The sequence below is a fragment of the Pleurodeles waltl genome, chromosome 8 (genome assembly GCF_031143425.1).
Source record: "Pleurodeles waltl isolate 20211129_DDA chromosome 8, aPleWal1.hap1.20221129, whole genome shotgun sequence".
NCBI classification, from domain to species: domain Eukaryota; kingdom Metazoa; phylum Chordata; class Amphibia; order Caudata; family Salamandridae; genus Pleurodeles; species Pleurodeles waltl.
Window position 1 is genome coordinate 123746420 of NC_090447.1, and position 23883 is coordinate 123770302.

At 46.6% G+C, this 23883-nt stretch overlaps 1 protein-coding gene across 1 annotated transcript in view; it reads right to left on the minus strand.

Moving 5' to 3' along the window:
• Positions 1 to 18919: 18919 nt before the first annotated feature.
• Positions 18920 to 23883, minus strand: part of RSF1 (remodeling and spacing factor 1) — a 502800-nt gene continuing 497836 nt past the window's right edge. The window contains exon 16 of the mRNA XM_069203919.1: positions 18920 to 21318. Within this exon, the coding sequence (XP_069060020.1) occupies positions 20738 to 21318 (581 nt within the window). The 3' untranslated portion in view covers positions 18920 to 20737. The remainder of the gene's footprint in view (positions 21319 to 23883) is intronic.

Below are 23883 nucleotides of genomic sequence, written 5' to 3' on the forward strand. Positions count from 1 at the left end.
GGCACAGCCCTCTCAGGTGTAAGTGTTAGCTCCTCCCTGCCCACTCTAGCCCAGTAGACTCAACAGGATATGCAGGCTACACCCCAGCTCCCTTTTTGTCACTGTCTAGAAGGAATTCACAACAGCCCAACTGTCAGTCTGACCCAGACGTGGAATACACAAGCAGGCAGAGGCACAGCACTTTCTAAAAGTGGCATTTTCAAACAGACAATTTAAAAAACAACTTTTAAAAAAAGTGTTTTAAAATTATGAGTTCAGAGACCCCAAACTCCAAATTGATATATGCTCCCTAAGGGAAACTGCACTTAAAAAGTTATTTAAATGCAGCCCTCATGTTAACCTATGAGAGAGATAGGCCTTGCAACAATGCAAACCGAATTTGGCAGTATTTCACTGTTAGGACATGTGAACCACACCAGTAAATGTCCTACCTTCTAAATACACTGCACTCTGCCCAAGGAGCTACCTAGGGCCTACCTTAGGGGGTGCCTTACATGTAGTAAAAAAGAAGGGTTGGGCCTAGCAAGTGGGTATACTTGCCAGGTCGAATTGGCAGGCTAAAACTGCACACACAGACACTGCAGTGGCAGGTCTGAGACAGATTCACAAGGGTACTCATGTGGGTGGCACAACCAGTGCTGCAGGCCCACTAGTAGCATTTGATTTACAGGCCCTGGGCACCTCTGGTGCCCTTTAGTAGGGACATACCAACCCCATATAATCTCCGACAACACCAACCAAAACTCAGAATGCTTTAATACATGTCTCATCGCCAGTGCTGACATCATTGCACTCCTCACAAACACAAAGCCTAAAAGGGAAAAATAGTGAGCTGGCACACCAATGCACTCAGGGCCTCATTCCGACCCTGGCGGTCATGGACCGCCAGGGCCGGGGACGGAGGAAGCACCGCCAACAGGCTGGCGGTGCTTCAAGGGCAATTCTGACCGCGGCGGTAAAGCTGCGGTCAGAAAAGGGAAACCGGCGGTTTTCCGCCGGTTTTCCCCTGCCCCAGGGAATCCTCCACGGCGGCGCTGCAAGCAGCGCCGCCATGGGGATTCCGACCCCCTTCCCGCCAGCCTCTTCCTGGCGGTTTACACCGCCAGGAAGAGGCTGGCGGGAACGGGTGTCGTGGGGGTGCAGGGGCCCCCTAACAGGGCCCCATTAGGATTTTCAGTGTCTGCAAAGCAGACACTGAAAATCGCAACGGGTGCCACTGCACCCGTCGCACAAAAGCAACTCCGCCGGCTCCATTTGGAGCCGGCTTCATCGTTGCTGGGGCTTTCCCGCTGGGCGGGCGGGCGGGCGGCCTTTTGGCGGTTGCCCACCTGCCCAGCGGGAAAGTCAAAATGACTGCCGCGGTCATTTGACTGCGGTACGGTCTTTTGGCGGTCTCCGCCCGGCAGGCGGCGGGCGGCCGCCGCCGCCCGCCAGGGTCGGAATGACCCCCTCAGTGTCCAAGAGAAGATGCAAACAACTAGAGAGAAAATGGCAAACCTCACAGGAGCCCACTTCCAGGGATGCCTACAGACCATACTCGGGATCTACCACCACAAACTGAAAGAGGCCAAGAAGAAGGCCCTGACCCAGAGAACTAAAGCCAGCAACAAATACAAAGAACTCTTCTCAATCGTTAAGGAAGTCACCCACCCTGCTGCCACCTCCAACTCCATCACAAGATTTGTACAACCAACTCTCTGACGTCTTCCATGATATAATATCTACAATTTACAGGAATTTTGATCCTCAACCACTCGCTACTGACTATCTCTCATCGCAGACCTCCAGCACTAGGAAGATCACACTCACGGAGTGGACAGTGCTAACTAGCAAGGACACAGCAGATCTAATGGCATCCATCCCCTCAGGAGCCCCCCACGGACCCATGTACCCACAGACCCATGCACCCACTGCCTTTTTTAACCTCAGGATAACCACGATCAGCACGGCACTCACAACCACCATCAACACCTCAATCCCTAAAGCCACCTTTCCGGGCGCCTGGAAGCATGCACAAGTCACCAAGCTCCCAAGAAAAACCTTCCTCGGACCCTGCAGTCCTCAGCAACTACTGACCCAACTCTCTGCTCCCCTTCCCAACAAAGCCATGGATAAAGCAATCAATGAACAGCTCTCCCACCCCCTCAAATGCTACGAATTCCTGGACAGCTCGCAATAAGGCTTCTGCAGAAACCACAGCACAGAGATGCTTGCATCACAGCATCAGGCGACATCCACACCATCCTAGATAGAGGCCAGATTTTAGCACTCATCCTTCTTGATCTATCAGCCGCCTTCAACACAATCTCCCAACATACAATCATCTCCAGACTCTATGAAGCCAGGATTCAAGGAGTAGCTCTCAAGCGGCCAACCTCCTTCCTGATCAGAAGAACGCAACGGGTTAGACTTCCACCATTCACCTCAGAAACTAAGGACCTCATCTGCAGAGACCAACAAGGCTCCTAATTGAGCCCTACGCTCTTATACATGACTACTCTAACAAACATCAATTGATCCCAGAGACTTAACATCATCTCATACGTCGACGATACCTAACTTATCCTATCCCTCTCAGACGACACCAACACCACCAAAAGTAACTTCAAACTATGCATGTCCGAAGTGGCCAACTGGCTGAGAGCCACCTGTCACAAGCTCATCGCCAACAAGATGGAAGTGCTAATCTTCAGCAACATAAGCTCACCCTGGGACTCCACCAGGTGGCCCATAGAATTTGTCCCCACTTCCCTGGGCATCATCTTGGACACCAACCTCACCATAAGACATTAAATCAACTCTACCTGCTTTCATATCCTTTGCATGCTTAGAAGAATCTTCAAATGGCTCACCCAAGACTCCTGAAAGACCATCACCAAGTCCTCATCACAAGCAGACTAGACTACGGCAACACAAAAGCATCTCCAGCCACCTGATCCACAAGCTGCAAACCATCCAAAATGCCGCCCTCAGACTAGTACTCAACCTTCCTCACTGTACCTCCGAGAACTATACTGGCTCCCCATTCAGAAACGCTGACAGTTTAAGATGCTCAGCTACACCCTTCAAGGCCTTATGCAACCTGAGACCCACATATCTCAACCACCACCTTCTTTTTACCAGCCTATAAGAAAACTCCGCACTGCATCACTCGCACTCACCCATACCCCTGCTTCCACAGAAGCAATACAGAAGGACGATCTTCCTCCTATCTGGCAGCCAAGCCCTGAAATGACCTCCCCAGCACATCAGGACAGCCACATCACTCATGGAAACCCACAAGAAACTCAAAACCTGGCTCTTTACTTGATACTCCTTGCCACTCTCGCCAAAACCACGTATCTGCATTGCACCTACTCAGAACCTGGATACCCTCACAAACCTGTCAACATGAGCCTACCAAAGGTCAGGTTTTTTTCCTCAGTGTTGGCAGTTGGTTTGTAAATGTGAAAAGATTGCCACAAGTCTAAGGTACATGCACATATCCACTTTCATGCACTTCTTTTAGTGGGTAAGTCCTAACCTTTGAGTCTGATCTTTTGAGAATCCCTCCATTTTTGGATGTTCCAAACTAATTCTCTCAAATGGAATTTCAAACCAGCCATGTGCATATTGTTAGGAGTTTCCTCAGTCAAGAACATTCTAAAATGTTTCTGTGGAGTTTGACTCGTGGACAAATTTACCCCAAATTCTGTTGCTATTCCTTCTAACATTTTGTGAGCCTCACATGCGTGCCTTAGCAGCTTCTCTACACAGGAAGAGAAGTTCCTCCTTTGTACCCATTTAAAACGTTAATCTCCAGGTTTCCCTTCAAAATCTCTTCAAACTCTGTATTTGTTTTTAAAATGTCTAATGGCCTTACTGGGGTCTCCTCCTCTGTTGTATCTGACTCAGAGCTTATGTCAACCTCCACAATGGGTTAACTCATAATGGGAATCATAACTGTTCGGGTCTCACTCCTGGATCAACAGTGATACTGGTGCTGGAGATAATGGGGACTGTTAGGACTGGAGGTGCAACTGGGGCTAGAGTCACTACAACAGTACTTGGAGTCCCCAGTGGTGAAAAAACGGGCAAACTTTTAAAAATGCGCAACCCTACCTCTGGTAGAACCTGACCACTTGGTGCATTCGCACCTAGGTGACCATTGGTGGGGGTACTACAGCAGCCTGATTCCCTCCAACTTGTGGATTTTCTCCTTCTGGTTGAACAACATTATACAGAGGTGGTCAAGAAGCCAATAAATCATCTAGAAAGTCATCACCAGAGTCACTGTTGCTGATTTAATCGCTCTTTGTCTCAATCCCCGCCCAGCTCCTCCACCGCCTCCAGGCCATCCAGAATACAACGGTGGGATTCGTCCTGGACCCCCCCAGGCAGACCCGCATCACCCCCCCACCTCAGAGGTCTCCATTGGCTGCCTGTGCATAAGAGCTGCAAATTCAAGGTTCTCACCATTGCATCTAAAGCCCTCCACAACATCAACCAGAGACTTTATTTCCACTGTCTCACCAGGGAACTCCGTTCAACAACTCTCGACCTTGCTCAAGTCCTGAATGTTTGACACAGCGGAGTACGCTCCTTCTCCTACCTTGCTGCCAAGATCTGGAAGTCCACCCCATTCCCCCTGCGCACCACGCACACCCTCCTCGACTTCAAGGGCGAAGCTCGAGACAGGGATCTCTGAGGAGTAACTACTGATTTGCATCAACAACCCACAGCACATGGATACCTCCTGGGGTAATAAGCCGTGCTTTAGAAATTTACTGATTGATTGATTCCCACCCCCTCATGCCTTCTTTCCCCCATTTCTTCCACTGGGTAGCACGAGGTACATCCTGACTTCCTTAATCACATCTTTCCTCCAAGCCTGCGGTTCTGCATCCCACCTTGCTTGCTTCTAACCACAAACTGTCTGTATAGTGCTAGTCTGATATTTCCCCTTCTTCTTCGCATATGCTGTATGATTTGAGGCTTCATATTGGCTGGTCTAGGTTGGGGTTTCATCTCATACAACACTCACCTCAAATATTCTCAGACTAAAAGTACCATGTAGGGTGAAACTGCAAGGATCCTTCATTTGCAGTCCACTGTTTCAGCCAGATACGTTGGTACAATGACACTGGTTACCATGTAGTGCCTCAGAAAGGGTCCCCTCGCCCTCACGGACAGGTATTCTCACACCATTACTAGACAAAGCTTTCAATTTCTTTAAAAAATGAATCTCTTCTCCCTGTGTGATGCAATACAAAACTAATAAACTTCAATTGAAATAACTGGCAATTCTCAGCAAATAACAAACCAGTACGCAACAACAGTAACATCCAGTATTTGTGCAACCCCACTGACTTGGCATTCTCTAATGTAATGACCAATTTCATCGTAGCACACACACCACCCGACCCACACCAACATGGCACCCTGTGGCCCGACTCACAGCAGCTCTCACTCAACAGGGATCGGCTTTGCGAAAATAATTGGAAACAAAATGATTGCTCTTATCTGTTCCACTAAAGTGCATTCAAAGTTCACAATCACTCTAAGAGGATCAGGGAATAATGCCCTCCTGACGCTCTCACAGACCATACGTGCAATCTCAATCAGCAGGAAATCATCCTGACTAGTGTGTGTGCGCTCCTCTGCGCAAAAGGATTAACCTAACATCAATTTCAGTTAGTACACTGTCACATTAGAAGTTTAAGAAGTCCCTATCTTTTGTGTGGCCGATAGTGATTCCCGCCCAACACCACAAACCTTAAGAGACAAGCTACATCTTGATATACTCATTGTTTATCCTGGGATTTTAGACTACAACAAGTCTGATAATCAACTTCAGCTCTTGCAACTCTTCATAAACACAAGCATGTGCTCAAAGTAGCATCTCAAATCTCACTACACATGGAGCCCTTCAGGACTCCTAACACTCTACAACACACAAAGACACATAACTCAACTATATTCACACTCCAAGAACACTGCAGCCGCTTAAGGAACGACGGAACACTACCAATTCTCCAGATGGGGCCATGGGATATTGGGGATGAAGAATGGGCTTTGGCAGATCCTAACTTTATCTGGGGCAAATCCTAACTCTCTAAGCCTCAGTGAAAACCTACTACGTACTACCATTCGACAGAGCAAATGGATGAGAACGTGCCATACAAAGGCTTGCTGCAAATTTTGAGTATCAGCTGTATTTCAGTGGAAGGATTTTTATCTCGAAACTCAAATTGAGGCTTAAATGTAATTATATAATAATAACTACAGAGAGTGATACATTTGAAAACCATGAAGGTTTATTAGCAGACCAGCAAAGTTCTAAACAGTCAGATTAGTCATAAATCATTAATCACATGGTTACAGCATAAGTCAGTAAAATGTAAGCATGTCTGAATAGAAAATACAAAGCCAAGTTATTAGGCAAATCATCAAAGATTTGTTCCCCCGAAGGAAAATTCCCAAATGCTAAGCTAAGGTTACAGATGCAGAGTCAGGGAAGTTTAAGCAGCAGGTTTCGTCAAATGAAGCATCCAAACAGAACCAAATGAAGGGTTTCAGACAGAGGAGAAATGTGCTTGCTTGAGCGATAAACAACTCTGAGCAGGAATAAAACAAGCATAGGGTCTCAAGAGGAAGAGGGACATCTGCCTTCTAAGGTAGACAGGAGCATTTCTGTCTAGCTTAGTGATTCACAATTAAAATACTGAACTCAATAATCTGTATACTCCATACTGTTCACACAGAGAAGAAACCCATCAAAACTAAGCATTTATAGGCTACCAGTGTCAGTCCCCTTCCCATGGCTCATACAATGGAATATTTCAGCTCCATGGCCTTCATTGATGCCAGGCATATGGATATGTCTCAACCAGTCGGTATCACATGTCGGTGTCAAGATTTACTGTTTAGCTCATTAAGCGATACATTCAATGACCGTCACACTGAATGTTAACAATAACAGCACAGTACTAATGAGCATTATGTTAGAACTTGGCTTCTGAAACGAGAAAATGATGATATATTATGCACATCAAGGAAAAACACATTTCATTTAACGTGGGTCCTTTCAAATTCAATCAATCAATCAAAAAATTTATAGAGCGCGTTACTCACCCGTAAGGGTCTCAAGGCACTGGGGAATGGGGTAAGGAGGGCTGGGGGGAAGGGGAGGATGATTACTGTTTGAAAAGCCATGTCTTGAGGTGTTTTCTGAAGAGCAGGAGGTTCTGAGTCTTGCGGAGGTTGATGGGGAGGGAATTCCAGGTTTTGGGGGCTAGGTAGGAGAAGAATCTGCCCCAGGTGGTGGTGGTTTGGATTCAGGGGACTGTGGCGAGTGCGAGGTCGGCGAAGCAGAGGTGGCGAGTGGGAGTGTGGAAGTTCACTCTTTCGCTGAGGTAGGTTGGTCCAGTGTTGTGGAGGGATTTGTGTGCGTGGATGAGGATTTTGAAGGTGAGCCTCTTGTCGATCGGAAGCCAATGAAGGGATCTGAGGTGTGAGGAGATGTGTTCATGGCGTAGGAGGTCCAGGATGAGGCGGGCGGCTGCGTTCTGGATCCTCTGGAGTTTTCGCTTGAGCTTCAGTGTGGTGCCGGCGTAGAGGGCGTTCCGTAGTCTAACCTGCTGCTGATGAGTGCATGGGTGACGGTCTTTCTGGTCTCTCTGGGAATCCATTTGAAGGTTTTTCGCAGCATGCAGAGGGTGTTGAAACAGGAGGAGGTGATGGCGTTGATTTGCTGGGTCATGGAGAGGGAAGGGTCCAGGATGATGCCGAGGTTGTGTGAGTGGTTTGCGGGCGGTGGTGCGAATCCTAGGGCGGTGGCCCACCAGGAGTCGTCCCATTTAGTTTTGTTGGGGCCGAAGATGATGATTTCGGTTTTGTTGGAGCTTAGCTTGAGGTGGTTTGCTGTCATCCATTTAGCGGTGTCAAGGAGTCCAGCGTGGAGGTTGGTTTTGGCGGTGGTAGGGTTTTGGGTGAGGGAGATGACGAGCTGGGTGTTGTCTGCGTAAGATATGATGGTGATTCTGTGTGGTCGGAGGATGTTGGCGAGGGGGGCCATGTAAATGTTGAAAAGGGTGGGTCTGAGGGAGGACCCTTGGGGGACTCCACAGATGATCTTGGTGGGTGTGGAGTGGAAGGGAGGGAGGCAGACTTTCTGGGTTTTTTCGGTGAGGAAGGAGGCAAGCCAGTCTAGGGCCTTGTGTCGAATACCTGCGTTGTGGGGGCGTGTGCGGAGTATTTGGTGGCAGACAGTATCGAAGGCAGCGGAGAGGTCCAGGAGGATGAGTGCCTCGGTCTCGCCCTTGTCAACTCTGGTTCTGATGTCATCAGTACATGCGATGAGGGTGGTCTCAGTGCTGTGGTTCTTGCGGAATCCAGACTGAGAGGCGTTGAGTGCATTGCTTTCCTCTAGGAAGTGAGACAGGCGGGTGTTCACTAGTTTTTCAGCGACCTTGGCGGGGAAGGTGAGAAGCAAAATTGGGCAGTAGTTGGTGAGGTCATCAGGGTCTGCTTTGGGCTTTTTCAGGAGTGCAGTGACTTCTGCGTGCTTCCAGGAGTCTGGGTAAGTGGCGGCGTTGAAAGAGCTGTTGATTACGTTGCGAAGCTTGGGTGAGCGATGGTTGGGCTGGCTTTGTTGAAAATGCAGTGGGGGCAGGGGTGCGAGGGGGAGCCTGAGTGGATAGAATTCAACGTTTTTTCGGATTCTTCGTCGTTTCTAGGGGTCCAGGTGAGTAGTAGGTTGGGGGGGGGTGAGTCATTGCTGATCGTGTCAGTGGTGGGGGTGGCGAGTGCCTGTGGTGTGAAGCTGTTGTGTATGTCTAAGATTTTGAGGTGGAAGTGGTTGTAGAGGGAGTCGCAGAGGTGTTGTGTGTGAGTGGGGTCGATGTTGCTGGCTTTGGGTTTGGAGAGCTCTTTGATGATTGTAAAGAGTTCCTTGCTGTTGTGTGAGTTACTGTCTATGCGTTCCTTGTAGTATGCCCTTTTGGTGGTGCGTATGAGTTGGTGATGTTTGCGTATGGTGGTTTTGAGGGTAGAGAAGTTGGTGGTTGAGGGTTCCTGTCGCCAAGCTTTCTCTGTTTTGCGGCATTCATGCTTGGAGGCTTGGAGTTCAGTGTTGAACCAGGGGGCGTTCTTGATGTTGCGGGTGGTGATGATTCTTCTAAGAGGGGCGAGTGAGTCTGCGCAGGTTGTGATCCATTGTGTGAGGTTATGGGCAGCAATGTTGGGGTCGTTGGTGTTGGGGGGGGGGTTCTGAGCGAATTGGGCGTTCAGGTGTTCTGTGGGAATCTTGTCCCACATGTGGTAGGGTGTGGTGTGTTGGTGGTGGTGTGTGGGCGGTTTGGAGAAGGAGAAGTGGACGCAGTGGTGGTCAGTCCAGTGGAGTTTGGTGGTGTGAGTGTAGGTTATGTGGTTGCTCGAGGTGAAGATTGTGTCTAGTGTGTGTCCTGCTGAGTGGGGGGGTGATGTGACCAGTTGTTTGAGTCCGAGGTTCGTGAGGTTGTCTAGAAGGGATGTGGAGGTGTGGTCGTGGGGGTCCTCCAGGTGAAAGTTAGTCACCAAGGAGGATGTAGTCTGTGGAAGTGAGGGCGTGAGGGCTGATGGTGTCAGCAATGGCGTCACAGAAGGGGGGGCGAGGACATGGTGGTCTGCAGATGAGGGTTCCTCTGAAGGTGGTGGTGTTGTTTATGTGAATTAGGAAATGCATGTGTTCTGCGCTGTCTAGGGTGTCGTGTGTGTTGGTGGTGACCTTAATGGTGTTTTTGTGTATTATGGCGATGCCACCTCCTGATTTGTTTAAACGGTCTCTACGATGGAGTTTGTAGCCATCTGGGGTGGCTGTGGCTATGTCGGGCTCAGATGAGGGGTTCATCCAAGTTTCCGTGAGGAAGGCAATGTCTGGTGAGTGTGATGTGATAAGGTCCCAGAGTTCGATGGCATGCTTGTGTATGGAGCGGGTGTTTAGGACTATGCAGTTAAGGTGGTTGCAGGGGCTGTTGTTGTTGTGGTGCGTGATGGTGTTGGTGTGGGGGGTGTTAGTGGCAATGTGGGGTGTGTTGGTGGGGGTGGTTTTGGTGTTGCTGTGGGTTGTGGTGGTGTTGTTGTGGAGTGTGTTAGGGTTGTGGGGCTTGTTGGTGTTGGGGTAGGGTCTGTTGGGGTGGGTGAGGACTGTGTGAGAATTTGTGTTGATGTTGTGGTATTTGTTGTGGGGAGCGTTGGGGTTGGTGTGGGGCGTGTGGTGTTTCTGGTGTTTGTGGGGGAGCAGGAGAACCGGCAAGCATAGCAGGTGAAGGGTCCCTGTGTGTGTTTGGGGTTGGCTTGGGTGCAGGCGGGGAGTAGTCCTGGGTTGAGGACTCCACTGAGGGAGTGGAGTGTGGTTGTTGAGTAGTGTTGTCTGGGGGGGGTCTGGGATAGGGGGACTGGCACTGGGCGCGGTCCAGGTGCGGATGGGCGCAGATGGGCTTGCCTCTGGCGCGCCTGCTGCGCGCAGCCGCCATTATGAGGGTGGGGTGGGAGGGTGGAGCAGCTGGGAGGGAGGGCCAATGGGTGTGCGAGAGGGGCGGGCCACAGAGGCAGCGGCAGGGGGGACAGTGACTGGCGGGAGCCAGTAGAAAAATAGGCAGTGAAAACAAGCAAGGAAAGATATACAGGGGGCACGGGGGCAGAAACGTGCTATGCGAAACAGCGCAGAAAAACACAAAGGGTAAGGAAAAATATGGCTATAACAAAATAGACGCAAAAAACGGCGATACAAATTACAAAAACACAGAAGGATTACTTACGCGACAACCAGGGGATGCCTACCACTAGGCACCAGGGATAAGGCGCAGGCGGGTGCCTGCAGGTGGAGGAGGGCCTTGAACTGCTGTCCAGGCACCTGTCGGCAGGATCAGGGGCACGGGGGCAGGCTGGTGGAGCCAAGTGGACTCCTGGCCAGAACCCGGTCAGGAGCTTACACGGGACTCCGCGCAGCGGGCGTCATTAAGAGGGTGGGGTGGGAGGGTGGAGCAGCTGGGAGGCGGGAGGGAGGGCCAATGGGTGTGCGAGGGGGGCGGGGCCGCAGGGGAGGCAGCGGCAGGGGGAACAGTGGCCGGTAGAAAAACGGGTGGTGAAAAACAGGCAAGGAAAGATATACAGGGGGGGTACGGGGGCAGAAACGCGCTTTGCGAAGCAGCACAGAAAAACACAAAGGGTCAGGAAAAATATGGCTATAACAAAATAGACGCAAAAAACAGCAATACAACGGCGATACAAATTACAAAGACACAGAAGGATTACTTACGCGACAACCAGGGAATGCCTACCACTAGGTACCTGGGATGAGGCGCAGACGGGTGCCTGCGGGTGGAGGAGGGCCTCGAACTGCTGTCCAGGCGCCTGTCGGCAGGATCAGGGGCACGGGGGCAGGCTGGTGGAGCCAGGTGGATTCCTGGCCAGAACCCGGTCAGGAGGTCACACACATTCAGGCCTACAGAGACTATGGCTACCTTAACGTGAACACACTCTACCTATGTTTAATTATTAATGTAATATCAATAACTATGGTAAATCAAAATACAAAATCAATCTTGATTGTAAGCAATTATTGTATGTGGTGTGAATTAACATGTTACCAAAAGAAAATGAAAAACAGTGACAATGCGTCACTTGTTGATACAATATTTGTCTTTTTCCCCATTGAAAAGCATGAACATGTGCAGCACGGTGATTATGACTGACTACTTGTGTGCTGCCTTTAGGATGACGTTTGAGCTGCTGGACCAGAAGCTACTGTTTGTACGTAGCCGCTAAGCGACCCTATGCCAGGGTTGTCTCCTTCAGACAACAGCAGCCTTGGCCATCTACACTAACAGTTTCTGCATTCCAATTGCAGTGGGACTGCAAGTTCCAGAATGCCAAATGCTAATGCACAAAAATGCAATTACAGGTCAAGTGTATCTCAGACTATACGGGGCTACTGAGCAAATCTAAAAAAGAATGTATGTGTTTAATTATATCTCTGTTACTCTAACTCTCCCCGCTGCCCCTTATTTGTTATCCACACATACAAAGTAGAAGGATTTACAAAAAAAGAGACTATAGCGGGAATTATGGCAAAAATGTAAATGTATAAATAGAGCCACGACACAATGATTGGCATTAAAGAAACGAAAATGAAAAAAAAAGAGTGTAAAAAAGTTGCTTTTGAACAGCTCTGCTGTAAGGCTTTTGCTCGTTTATGTTGCACCAAGCTACTGCACCGGTGTCAGAGCTTGGAAACCAGAGCAGCTTCTGACAGCAGAGATGCTGTTAACCAGGAAGAAAGACCTCAAGGAGATGCCTGGCAGGACGAATGCTGTCCTCGGGCTGTAGATGAGTCTCAGGGATAGGCACCATCCGCATCAAGGAGCAAACTGCTGCCTTAAACTTGAGTAATCAATTTAGAATCGCTCCATATTACCCTAGATAACGTAACTGCTTATGAAAGGGAGGTGGTTTGAGAGCAGCAACAATAATGCACTGAAAGTTTGTCAGTGATTTGTGTCACATAGTGCGTAGAGCAAAAAAGTAAATTAAAAACTACTCCCTTGTGACAGAGGCCTGGTCTCGTTTGCATCCTGCCGTTGCAGAACAGCTGTAATCAAGCTGAACATACAGCACAGGTTGCTTTACCTTTCCCGGGCGCTCCCAGTCAGATTTCCTGAAGGAGATAAAGACCCGACATAAAACTATTGATACCTTTACATGTGTTGGTAGAAGGGTGCGAGTTTCGAGCAAAACACTGAAGAAAATATTGTCAGGCAGCACAATTTAAAAATATTACTTGAATGGTCTCGAAAGAGACCGAGCAGCAACGGATCCACATGGATGCCGCAGGGGTGGGCTGTGCTCCGTGGGCTACATTGTGGCTCAGTGGGCTTCCTAAAGGTAACACTGGAGGTGTGGCCCTCGGTCAGGGCAATCCAGAAACTGCCCCTCCCCTTCCCCGTTCACACCATTTATGGGTAATCTCGATTATCACCGGGTACTGTGAAGGGTGATTTTGAGAATTAGGAGGGGGGAGAGTTCAGGATACTACGGGACTTGTTCCACATGGGGGGGAAGGGGGGATCAAATCCTTAACCAATGAAAGCAGGAATATACATTTTTGGAAACTGGCCGTATGCATTACATCTACTCGAGGCACTGGACCCATCCCATCCAAGGAATAAAGACATTGGAACAAGGCCTTTAAAGGCATGCGAAGACCTCTTTACTACCTTCGTGAGGCCCTATGGGCTTTTCTCCAACATTTATGATGCTCCTTTGGAGGTGGAAAATGCACAGGGAGATCCTTTACCAGAAAGACTGGGATGACACATGTCCATCGGTTAACAGCGGAAGCTTTGGGCTGACATTTCTTCCCTCCGTAAAAGTGTGCAAACAGGGAACTGATGTATAAGATTATGATGGTAAGCCACGTCACACCCTTATATTTAAAATAAATGCATCGTAGGACAAATGGCCCGTGCTGGAAGGGGCGTGGTCCGGTCGGAGACATGTTGCAGGCATAGTGGACTTGTCAAGTTAACAATCTTTTGGAAAGAAATTCTCAGTCATATTAAGGGAGTGGTGATGTATTCACTGTGATCCGATCCAGCGACCATCATACTCAATCTAAGACTAACAGAGATCAAGCACCTGCATAAAGTGGACTGAAGACTGATAACTACGAGAAATGAAACGCACTTAGCAAATGGACTATGTTAGTGCTCTACTTGAGCGGTGGAGGGGAATGCATTCCTGTTGTTCCAGTTATGTTGCACACCTGTGAATTATTGTTTGGTGGGCCTAAGGTTGGGCTGATGGGTTTTGAAAAATAAATACAGTTTTGTTGAATAGAAAAAAAAAATACCCCAAATGAACACAATGATCCTAAATCTATTGCTTTTGTTTGATACCAAATTTACAACGTAAACTGGTAAGCAGAGCCACCATATCTTACAAAAAATCTGTTGTTCACATTCTGGTGATAAAACGTGTACTTGCCCATGCCGTCTTCATTTTTTCCCCTTTTTTAAATATTGAAGTATGCGTCACAAAGGAAGAAATGCAAATATCAAAACAGGCTGAAATGAACTGAATACTAGAGTTTCACTGTTAAAGGTGCAGGAACGACAGGTGTCAGATCGCATGTAGTGTACTTTGTGAAAATACTGCACCAAGTAAATACAAACAAGTAACTTACCTTGGGTAACGCCCTATCTGGTAGAGACAATCTGGCAGCACATTACTTACCTTAGAATATTCCTCAGGCGTCAAGACTGGATCTGGTAGTTTTTGAGCAATACTCCTTGCGCACCAGTAAGTGGTGTCATTGCGTTTTGTTTCAGCTACGCCAGATATGACTTGTGTGAAACCTATATAGGCGTGATCCTTGTGTGCTGAAGTCAAGTTACTTTTGTGACTTTCCACGCCAGGAGTGCAGAGCCACAATGAGAACTGACCACCGATGTGAAATACTAAGGCACTGAGAAGGGTGTTCCTTATACTACAATCGGCTCACAGAGCAGGGAAGATGGGAAGTCCTGTAAGAAAACTGGCTCTAGACAGTCTCATCAGATAAGGTGTTACTGCAGGCAAGTAACTTGTCCATCTGAGAGAGACTTCTAGCCACAGATTCCTCACCTTAGAATAAATACCCAAGCAATGCCTCCCCAAAGACAGTTTAAACCAGAAAGTCCCGCAGGATCGAACGTGGGAAGTGCTTGTCGCAACAGAACCGGCGGTCCAGACAGTAGTGTGTGGTAAATCTGTGCAAGGTTGCCCATGTTTTTGCCTGACACATGTCCAAGACAGGGACTCTGGAGGCTAATGCAGTGGTCGCAGCCTTAGCTCTAGTGGAATGGGCTTGCAAGCCCCAAAGGGGTTGTTTTTTGGACAGTGTGTAGCAGATCCTGATGCGGAACACTATTCATCTTGAGATGGTCCGTTTCTGCACGACCTACCCTTTTTTTTTGGGCTCCTACGTACTCCACGAAGAGGTGATCATCCACCCGGAACTCTTTTTTGCGATCAAGATAGAATGCCAATGCTCTTTATGAGTCCAGATGGTAGAGTGTCTCTTCTTTGGTGGGGTGAGGCAGAGCAAGGAATGTAGACAGGGTGGTGTTCTGGTCTACATGGCGGTGAACACTTCCACCAGCCTTACCTTGACCTAAGGAAGAAAGGCTTTTAATGCCGAGTGAATTGCTCGAAGCTCCTACAGGTTGATGTTGGGCCTGGACTCCTCCGGAGACCAGAGTCTTCTGATCTCCACCTCTCCCAGATGGCCTCCCCATCCCAGAAGGTAAAACATCTGCCACCACAGTCAGCTTGTTTGGGGAAGGGAGAGGGGTCAGTCACTGACCCAGTAGCATTTCATCAGCCACCACTGCAGATCTTTTGCAGATCCCTCTGAGATCTGGACCATGTCAGAGAGATTCCCCAGATGCTGTGCCTTAATGTCCCACTGCAGAGCCTGCATATGCCAATAGGCATGAGTTACAAGCAGGATGCAGGAGGACACGAGGACCAACAACCTCAGGGCCATTCTCTCCGAAATACAGGATAGAGGCTGAAACATTGGTATCATAGCCTGAATATCCTGGATTTGTCACTTGTGAGGATAGACCCAAAATTTCACTGTGTCCAAAACAGCTCAGATGAAAAGATGAGAAGAAGCATCTGAGAGGGAGTCAGACGTGACTTCTGCACACTGATAGTGAACCCCAGCGAGTGCAGAAAGTTTGCCGTAGACTGGAGGTTGGAGACGACTGCATGGGGTGAGCCCACCTTCAACAGCAAATCGCCGCAGCAGGGAAAGACCGGCACCTCTGACCTCTGCAGATGACCTGCAACTATCGCCATCACTTTTGTGAACTCCTGAAGGGTGTTGGTAAGGCTGTAAAGGGGCACAGTAAACTGAAAGTGCTCCTGACTCACAGTGAACTGCAGGTTATGTCTGTGGGCAGGAAGGAAAAGGATGGGCTATGTGTCCACCTCAAGCTACAATGCTGAGAACTCCTCATCCTTTACTACCACCTTTAGCTCCTAAAATGACTCCTGCCTCCAAAATTGCTGTACCTCCTGTATACGACCCATCCTTCTCAGATGATGACAGGGAAGAAGGGTAAATCCACGATAACCAAACTACTCCCAACAAATAGGATGAATACCTGATTTTGGCACCATCCCTAGCTGAACCACAAGCGTTGGACTCTCCATCTGATGATATTGGATTCAAAGAACCTGGACTGGGTAGACGGGTAAGTCACATAGGGGACAAACAGTCTGATTGTACTGACTGCCAGTGGTGCAAATGATGACATATCCTGCCCCCTCACTGGATGCCCATGATGGTCAGAGGGCAAACTAAAGGGGTTTAGAGACTGCAGCTGCCGGGGTGGGTGGTGAACTGCTCCAACCTCTGGCTACCTGTCCCACGAGCCATCAAAGGGCCCATAAGTGAGGCTTGGAAATGCTGTGAAAAGCCAGTGGTTCTCAGGGAGACATGGTGCTTGAAGGCTACCAACAATGAAATCGCTCTACCAAGTGAGTTGCTCACGTCCAGTCCACACCATATGGTAAACCTTGCTGTGTTTTTACTGTCAAGATTGGCTTGCAAGAGTATTGCTCGGTCCTCAGTTGTGCAACCCAATCTCAGATTGTATGAGAATACTGGCCCAAAAGGCATGTGGTGTTCACCAACTACAGTGTAAGACTGGCGAAGGGAACATTATCTTGCCAAAGGTATCCAGGCTCTTGGATTCCCTATCTGGTAAAGTGGTAGGGACCACACCAGGGTTCAATCTAGAGGTGGAGGCTGAGTTCTTTGGGGTGATGTGCTTGGTAACGATAGCAGTAGACAATTGTCCTATGCACAGGAGCCCCTGTGAAGAGCATGACCAAGCCCCAAGTAGGACATCGGTAAGGGCTTTTTTAATGTAGAGTAAAGGTTCAGGTGAGGCAACTCTTGGCTGAAGCACCCCTGTCAAGATGTTTGTCTTGACTGCCACTGACGATAGCTAAAGGTCCCAGACTTCAGCGGTCCTACACATCACCATAGTTAAACAGGTTCCCTCCTCCGTAGCCACAGTAGCAGAGTCCAAGCTAGTGTCAGGTGAGGGGTCTAACCACTGGCCTCCACCAGTTGTTCTTATTCTCATCCATGGTGGTATCCATAAGGGTCGCAGACCTGTCCAGTCTTGTCAAATGCAAAAGGCACTGGCTCCAATCCAGACAGCATGGTCCCGGTGGGCACCTGAACTGGCATCATATGACGCCCGTCCAGCTCTGTGTCAGAGTCCAGAATGATGGTATGGATTGAGTGCAATAAGGTCATCGTCCCCAAAGTGTGTGCTGAGGAAGGTCTCAGGCTTGCTGGCGGCTCTGCTATGGATCCAACATGGGATCCATGGGGCCCGACTGGCACCAAGGGCCACCCCACTGGTGAGGATCCAGTGGGAGCCCCTTACAAGCCTGTGGGTTCTGAAGGGGCTCCGGAGGGGCCAGGCCACCAAAATATGAGACATTCCTTAAGCGTGGGGGAGAGGGGTCGCTCAAACTACAGAAAAGTCAAAAGCGCAGAGAGGACCCTGACTCAGGCTCTGCTGAAGCGCAAGGCCTGGAGTGCTGATGCTCCTGCACCTTGTTAGAAGACTACATTTACAGCTAAGTTGAAGACCTCTTCAACTTTTGGTGTTTGTAGGACTTTGCCGGTTGCAGTTCCATGAACAGTCCTGGGACGCTCTGCGCAACCAGGATTTTCAGTATCACAGGGTAGGCAGCGAGAAGCTTGAGTGATCGCTCCCTTAGCAACTTCGGGTGCATTGTGTGACAGTCATCGCATCTCTTTGAGTCATGGTCTCTCTCCTAGCACCATAAACATACCAAGGGTGGGTCTGTCACAAACATATACCTGTGACAGGCACCACATGGTTTAAAACCACCAGTTTCTTTGGGGACATCCTGTCACAGCAGGAGAGATAATCTAGCAAAAAAGAGTTTGACAAAAGTCAAGGAAAAAGCCAGTCAAAAAATAACTGAGGCTATCTCTGACCGGGTCAGTGCTATCTAGCGGGGAAAGAAAAGATCTCACATGAGCATGGTGCCTCTATAGGTATCATGCATGTAATTTTGGGCGTTGATGACGCAGATGCGGAGCCGAACAACGCCACCCACCGGCGCAAAGGAGTATTGCTCAAAAACTTCTGGATCCAGTCTGATGCCTGGGGAATATTGTAAGGTAAGGAATCTGTGACTAGAAGTCTCTATCAGATATATTTTTTGCAGATTGAAACCAGGAAACTGATACTATGCGTGTGGCAGAGACCAATCATGAGTAGTACACATACTGCCCAAGATTTGTGTCCTACTGTTGTGGTGGTATTGGCTCATAGAAAATGCTCTGGTACGCTTATTGTACTTTGTAAAAATTAATAAAATATGGGTTACAAAAAAACGAAAATAACCAGAGAAAGTAGAGTTTGAAAGAAAGGGCACGAGACCTTTAACTTGCATGTGAAACAGGAGATCACATCTTTAAAACTTCCATTGTAAAACTGTTTCCTGAATGCAGAAAGGATAGGTTGCCAGAAGTAAAGTAATATGCAATAATGACTGGACACAGCCATGATGGAATAAGAGTGCCAAATGTAAAATCCATTTTTTTTTTTTTTTTTTTCAAATTTGGTTTTGAATGTGTTGTAGGCCAAGTGCAGTGCCGCCTTTTGGAAACCTACAAAAAAGCATGTGAATAAATATCACAAATATGCCCTCCCATAAATTATTATTTTTAGTGGCAAAAATACCCATATTTTTGAAGCTATGTCAACTCTGTCAGCACAATACAATTTTCTTAGATCAATTCTTAATGGCTAAAGATACACACACACACACACACATTAATTTCACAAATGCCAGGTTTGGTGTCAATCATATCATAAATGATTTATTCGAACATTAAAAAAACATTGTCAATGAGTCCATTCTTTTAGGTCACTGCTTAGATGGGAAGCCACAGACAACTAAAGGTTCTCCATTGCCAGTCACAAGAACACTAGATTCTTTTATTCAATTTTTATCTGGCAGATTTTAGATGTACTTTGACAAACCTCTACTTGTCAAAAGGCAACACTATATATTCAAAACCTGCTAAGACATTCAGACACATTGTTAAAAAAACATACAGAAACAAGAAACCAATGCACCAGTTGACTTCAATTTGAAGTAGCTACTATGGGCACAAATGGACCAATCACACTTTCATCTCAGCCGAGAAATGTGCTGGCAGTCTATTTTCATGTATTGTATGCCATTATGCATGCATGTGAACAAAATACTCACTGGTTGGACCATCATTTGGCTGGCTGACTGTATCAGACATTGACCAGCTATATGTTTCTTCAAGTGCCTTCTAAACCTGGCTTATTAAGAATTAAGAAACATCAAGGAATATTCGATCTGGCCAGTTCAATGGATGTACTTTGACATACAACTCCTGAGTGACTCGAACACCATAAAATAGGCTACAAGGCCTACATCAATAATGGCCTAGAGGTTCTTAACTTCTGTAACAGGGTGCATTTGTATAGATGTGCCTAGTTTGATGTATTTTGTATACTTAACATTAGTTCCTTCACTGGGCACCAAATCATAAATACAGTATTACAAAAACAGCACCACCATCTGATCAGATTAGCTTGGCATACCGATGTGCAAAGTCACTGTGACGTTAGGAAAGTACGACATCCTGGGAGGACATTTCTGGGTATTCAGCGACCAGTCCGAGGTTTTGAGGAACTGGAAAAGTGGTTATTGGTGGTGTTTGGCATGATTTTACCAGTGTCAGAAGAACAGCTGATACATTAACCCACTAGGTGCGGAAATTCTATGTGCCCATTCAACCTCGTAATGCTTTCTACATGGTACCTTGCATTAGATGAAGTACCAATGACAATTTCAGACGAGATGACTGGTTTTAAATTTGTTAGGCAGATTACTCAAATTTCACCCTTTCTATAACTTATGCAGTGCTGTTTTGAAAAACTATATACACTGCAATAGGTTTCAAAATTACAAATCTAAAAGGAGCTGCTAAAAAGTATTTTGCTTGTTTATTTCCCCACTTCTATATGGTCAGCTTTGTGTATCTGAGCTGTTTAAAATAAATTTAAAACGGAACCATCTACTGTAGGTTGCCTACGATTCACAAACACCACAGTGAAGTTGTACAATAGTTTATTTTTAACTGCCTGTTTATCGTAACCTAAGTAGTGAATATTTAAATATAATATATATATATTATATGAAAAAGCTAAAAGCACAAGTGCTTGTTTCCCTGCCTCCCTCCCACCTAACCCCAAAAAGTGAAGGACTTTTGAAACTGGAATGCATTTTATCCCACCCAATTCAAATGCTTGAGCACAGGAAATATAAAGTCAAAATGTACAAATACTTTGCTTATGTTACTCTTATAATTGTCACGCCTCATGAATGAAATTGCCCAGGACCACAGAATAAAAGAAAAAAAAAAACATAAAAGGGAATTTACAGCAATTATTTGTCTTTAAAGTTCAAACTGGTCACTTCATAGAAAGACTGCAGGACTGGCAAACATTTGTGTCTAAAAACAAAAGGATACTGTACGGGAGGGATTTTGGGAGGAATAAAATAGCTTGTAGTAACTGGCCCAGTAAGAGAGCTACTGTGGAATAAATTAGCACAGAAATGGAAGGAAGTCTTATAGCTGTTCACTGTTACAGACGTAATCCACAAGGTCAGTTACGCTCAAAAGTTCATCTTCATCTTCCTCTGGTGCTACCACATCCTGCCCATTGTCCGTCCCATTTGGTGCCAAGCTTGTGTTGGGTGTGCTGTCCTTGGGGGCCTGAGACTTCTCACCAGGTTTACCAATTAAGTTCTCAATAGTTTTTCCAGGGCTCTGCCCATTGGTGGAAGGTAAGTCAACAAGACTGTAGTCCAAAGGGCTTTCTACCTTTCCAACATTGTCAAAGTCATCTTCGTCATCACTCTCAATGCGGTAAGGAGGCTTTTTTGTGCCTTCTTTGTGGGAGAGTGGGACTGTAAGTTTAATTGCAGAAACCGATTTTTCTTCATCACCAATGTTACCCATTCCAGCTGACTTATCTTCATCATTATCGTTTTCCTCATCAGTTTCTATGCGATTAAGCCGTTTCCGGATTGGTGCCCCATTTTCCTTCTCTGAAGGTTCATCATCTGAACTTCTGACCAGTTTTCGGAGGGAATGTTTTTTCCTTTTCCTCAGTATCTCATTTTCAGAATCCTTGGATCCAACGCTTCCTGAAAATTGAAACAGTAGCCAAATGGTTATCACATAGTTATGCAATGTCGGCAAGAACTCATTAAATTTAAATGTGAACTTGTAACAGTCACACACACACATATTTCTAAAATAATATAATAAATGAAGACATATAGTACACATAGGGGGTTATTCTAACTTTGGAGGAGTGTTAATCCGTCCCAAAAGTGACGGTAAAGTGACGGATATACCACCAGCCGTATTACGAGTTCCATAGGATATAATGGACTCGTAATACGGCTGGTGGTAAATCCGTCACTTTTCCGTCACTTTTGGGACGGATTAACACCTCCTCCAAAGTTAGAATAACCCCCATAGTGTTTAATACGCTACAACTACATTTAGATACAATGTCCAACTAATTTTTCATTATTAAAGATTAAACCTTTAATGCAAACATGTAGGCACTGGGTCCCTCTGCTACCTCAAATGAATCCTCCCTGTGACCCAAAGCATAGGAAATTCAACAAAATAAAAATCTAGCTGAGGGACATTTTCTAAGAGTATGCCTAAAGTAGTCATCGGGGTACTGGTGACCAAATCCTGCTGTCTGCACATTGGGATTAGATGTCAGATATTGTTCTAAAGAGCAAAGCACATTGCTTTGCTGCAAAAAATCTAAATTACTGAGATTAGCTTTCTGTTTTGTGAATCGTAGGCACCTATCAATGCATGAACAATTTTTGTAAGCTGTTTGGCTGTAGTAAGGTCCAAGACTTAATAAAAAAAATAGTTTTCTTCTCACTGCTAGGAGAACACTATCATCTGTTGTTCAGAAAGTTGCAACATGCTCAAGTCACAATTACCTTCAATTAGCTCTAGGATTCAAGTCTATTGCTCCTTTGTGTGTTATTATGTAGGTTCCAACTTTGTTCTTTTGCCACAGGTTCACATTTTGTCTGGAACTTTGGATATATAAGGAACAGCTTCTCTGCTACTTCCACACATACAATTTACATTATGTTACAGTAAATTGTTGTCTGTATTTTCATCTTTAATTTTGTTGAGATTTATAAAAGTATCTGCAGAGAAAAAACCTCTACATCCTTAAAGTTCTAACCTCCTCTCCGATTTTGTAGGTTGATATCAAATAGGTTGTTCACTCCCAAGATCCACAAGATGGAAAAATGATTTAATTTTGTAGTCGAAAATTGTTCTCCATCATGGGAATCTATAGAGAATTCCAGGAAGAGCCCCAACTATGTGTAGTACCTGAGGACACTTGGCAAGAGAACACATCTCTTATATTTGCCTGGCCACCTGCACATATCTTTTCTTTTATCCAATTAAACTTTAAATTTCCACTTTACATTTACACTGCAGGTATTCAAGGCAAGATGACGACTTTTAAAAGACTCTCAGAGTAGTTCCCTCCTGCTCAGGAGTCTAAATACAGACAGTGATTCTGATGTTTTGAGTTCCCCTGACACCAAAGGGAACTGCTGTGGCTGGCACTTCGGTCACTGTCTGAGAGGAGCTGCGGGCTTGTTGGGAAGGTACGCCGGCTCAGCACACTTCAGTCAAGCTGGTAGCTCTTTATGTCCGACTGAGAGCAGAGACCTCAGCCTGTCAGGGAGTCTGCAGCAGCCTGGGGAAGAGAGTTAAGGGGGCTGACAGTGCCATGCAGTTGCCCCCCTCGGTCTGTAGTTCTGCTTAGAATGCTGTGAACACTGGGGGGTCTATTGCCTCAGGGCAGTTAATACGAGAGATACATTTTTTAACATGGAACAGTAGAGGCATGAACATTGCAGGAAAAGATCATCTCTGATGGGAGTACATGTTGCCTTCCTATAAGAGGCCCACATTATAGAGCATAAGGGAACTATGCCAAAGACATAGAGGCAACAGGTGTTCCATACAGCCTTTCCGACAGCGCGAGGAGTACTTTAATGAGGATAAGCCAGGTGTACCCTTTTCCATAGCAGTACAGTGAGGGGCAAAGAGGGAGGACAGGTTCTCATAATGTGCAGGCTAGATGTACAGCACAATGTCTGATATATAGGCAACCCTTTTCATAAATTAGATTCACATATATCACACTTGATACAAGTACCCACACTATGGGGTGGTGACTACAATGGTCTCAGATACATATCTGAAGAGGTTCATTCCACTGCTACTGAAATCACCCATAGTACAAGTGGCAAAGTGATGAGATAAATAATGATGAAAAGTGTAGATCTCTATATATACAGCACTCAAATTGCCAATCCTCAGAACCTTCCCTCCACAATAAGCCCCCGGCATTCTGACAATTCCTGGTGTTCCATAATTAACAATAACAGACTAGTGTACAATACCTCAGCCCACAACACAAATGCATTCACAGGGTGGGCTGATAACTGGGAGCTAACAGATACATGAAAACTCACCCACCCAGGTCGATGGGAGTACTCATCGGTATATAAACTTTATGCCTGATTAGGCAGAATCCTTTATATTTCACAACTGTAACCCACTTTTAGTCAGGATTATTATATGGGGCAAAAAAGCCATATGACCATAGCCCATTGGTAATCTCTGTACACTGAGACAGGAACAGA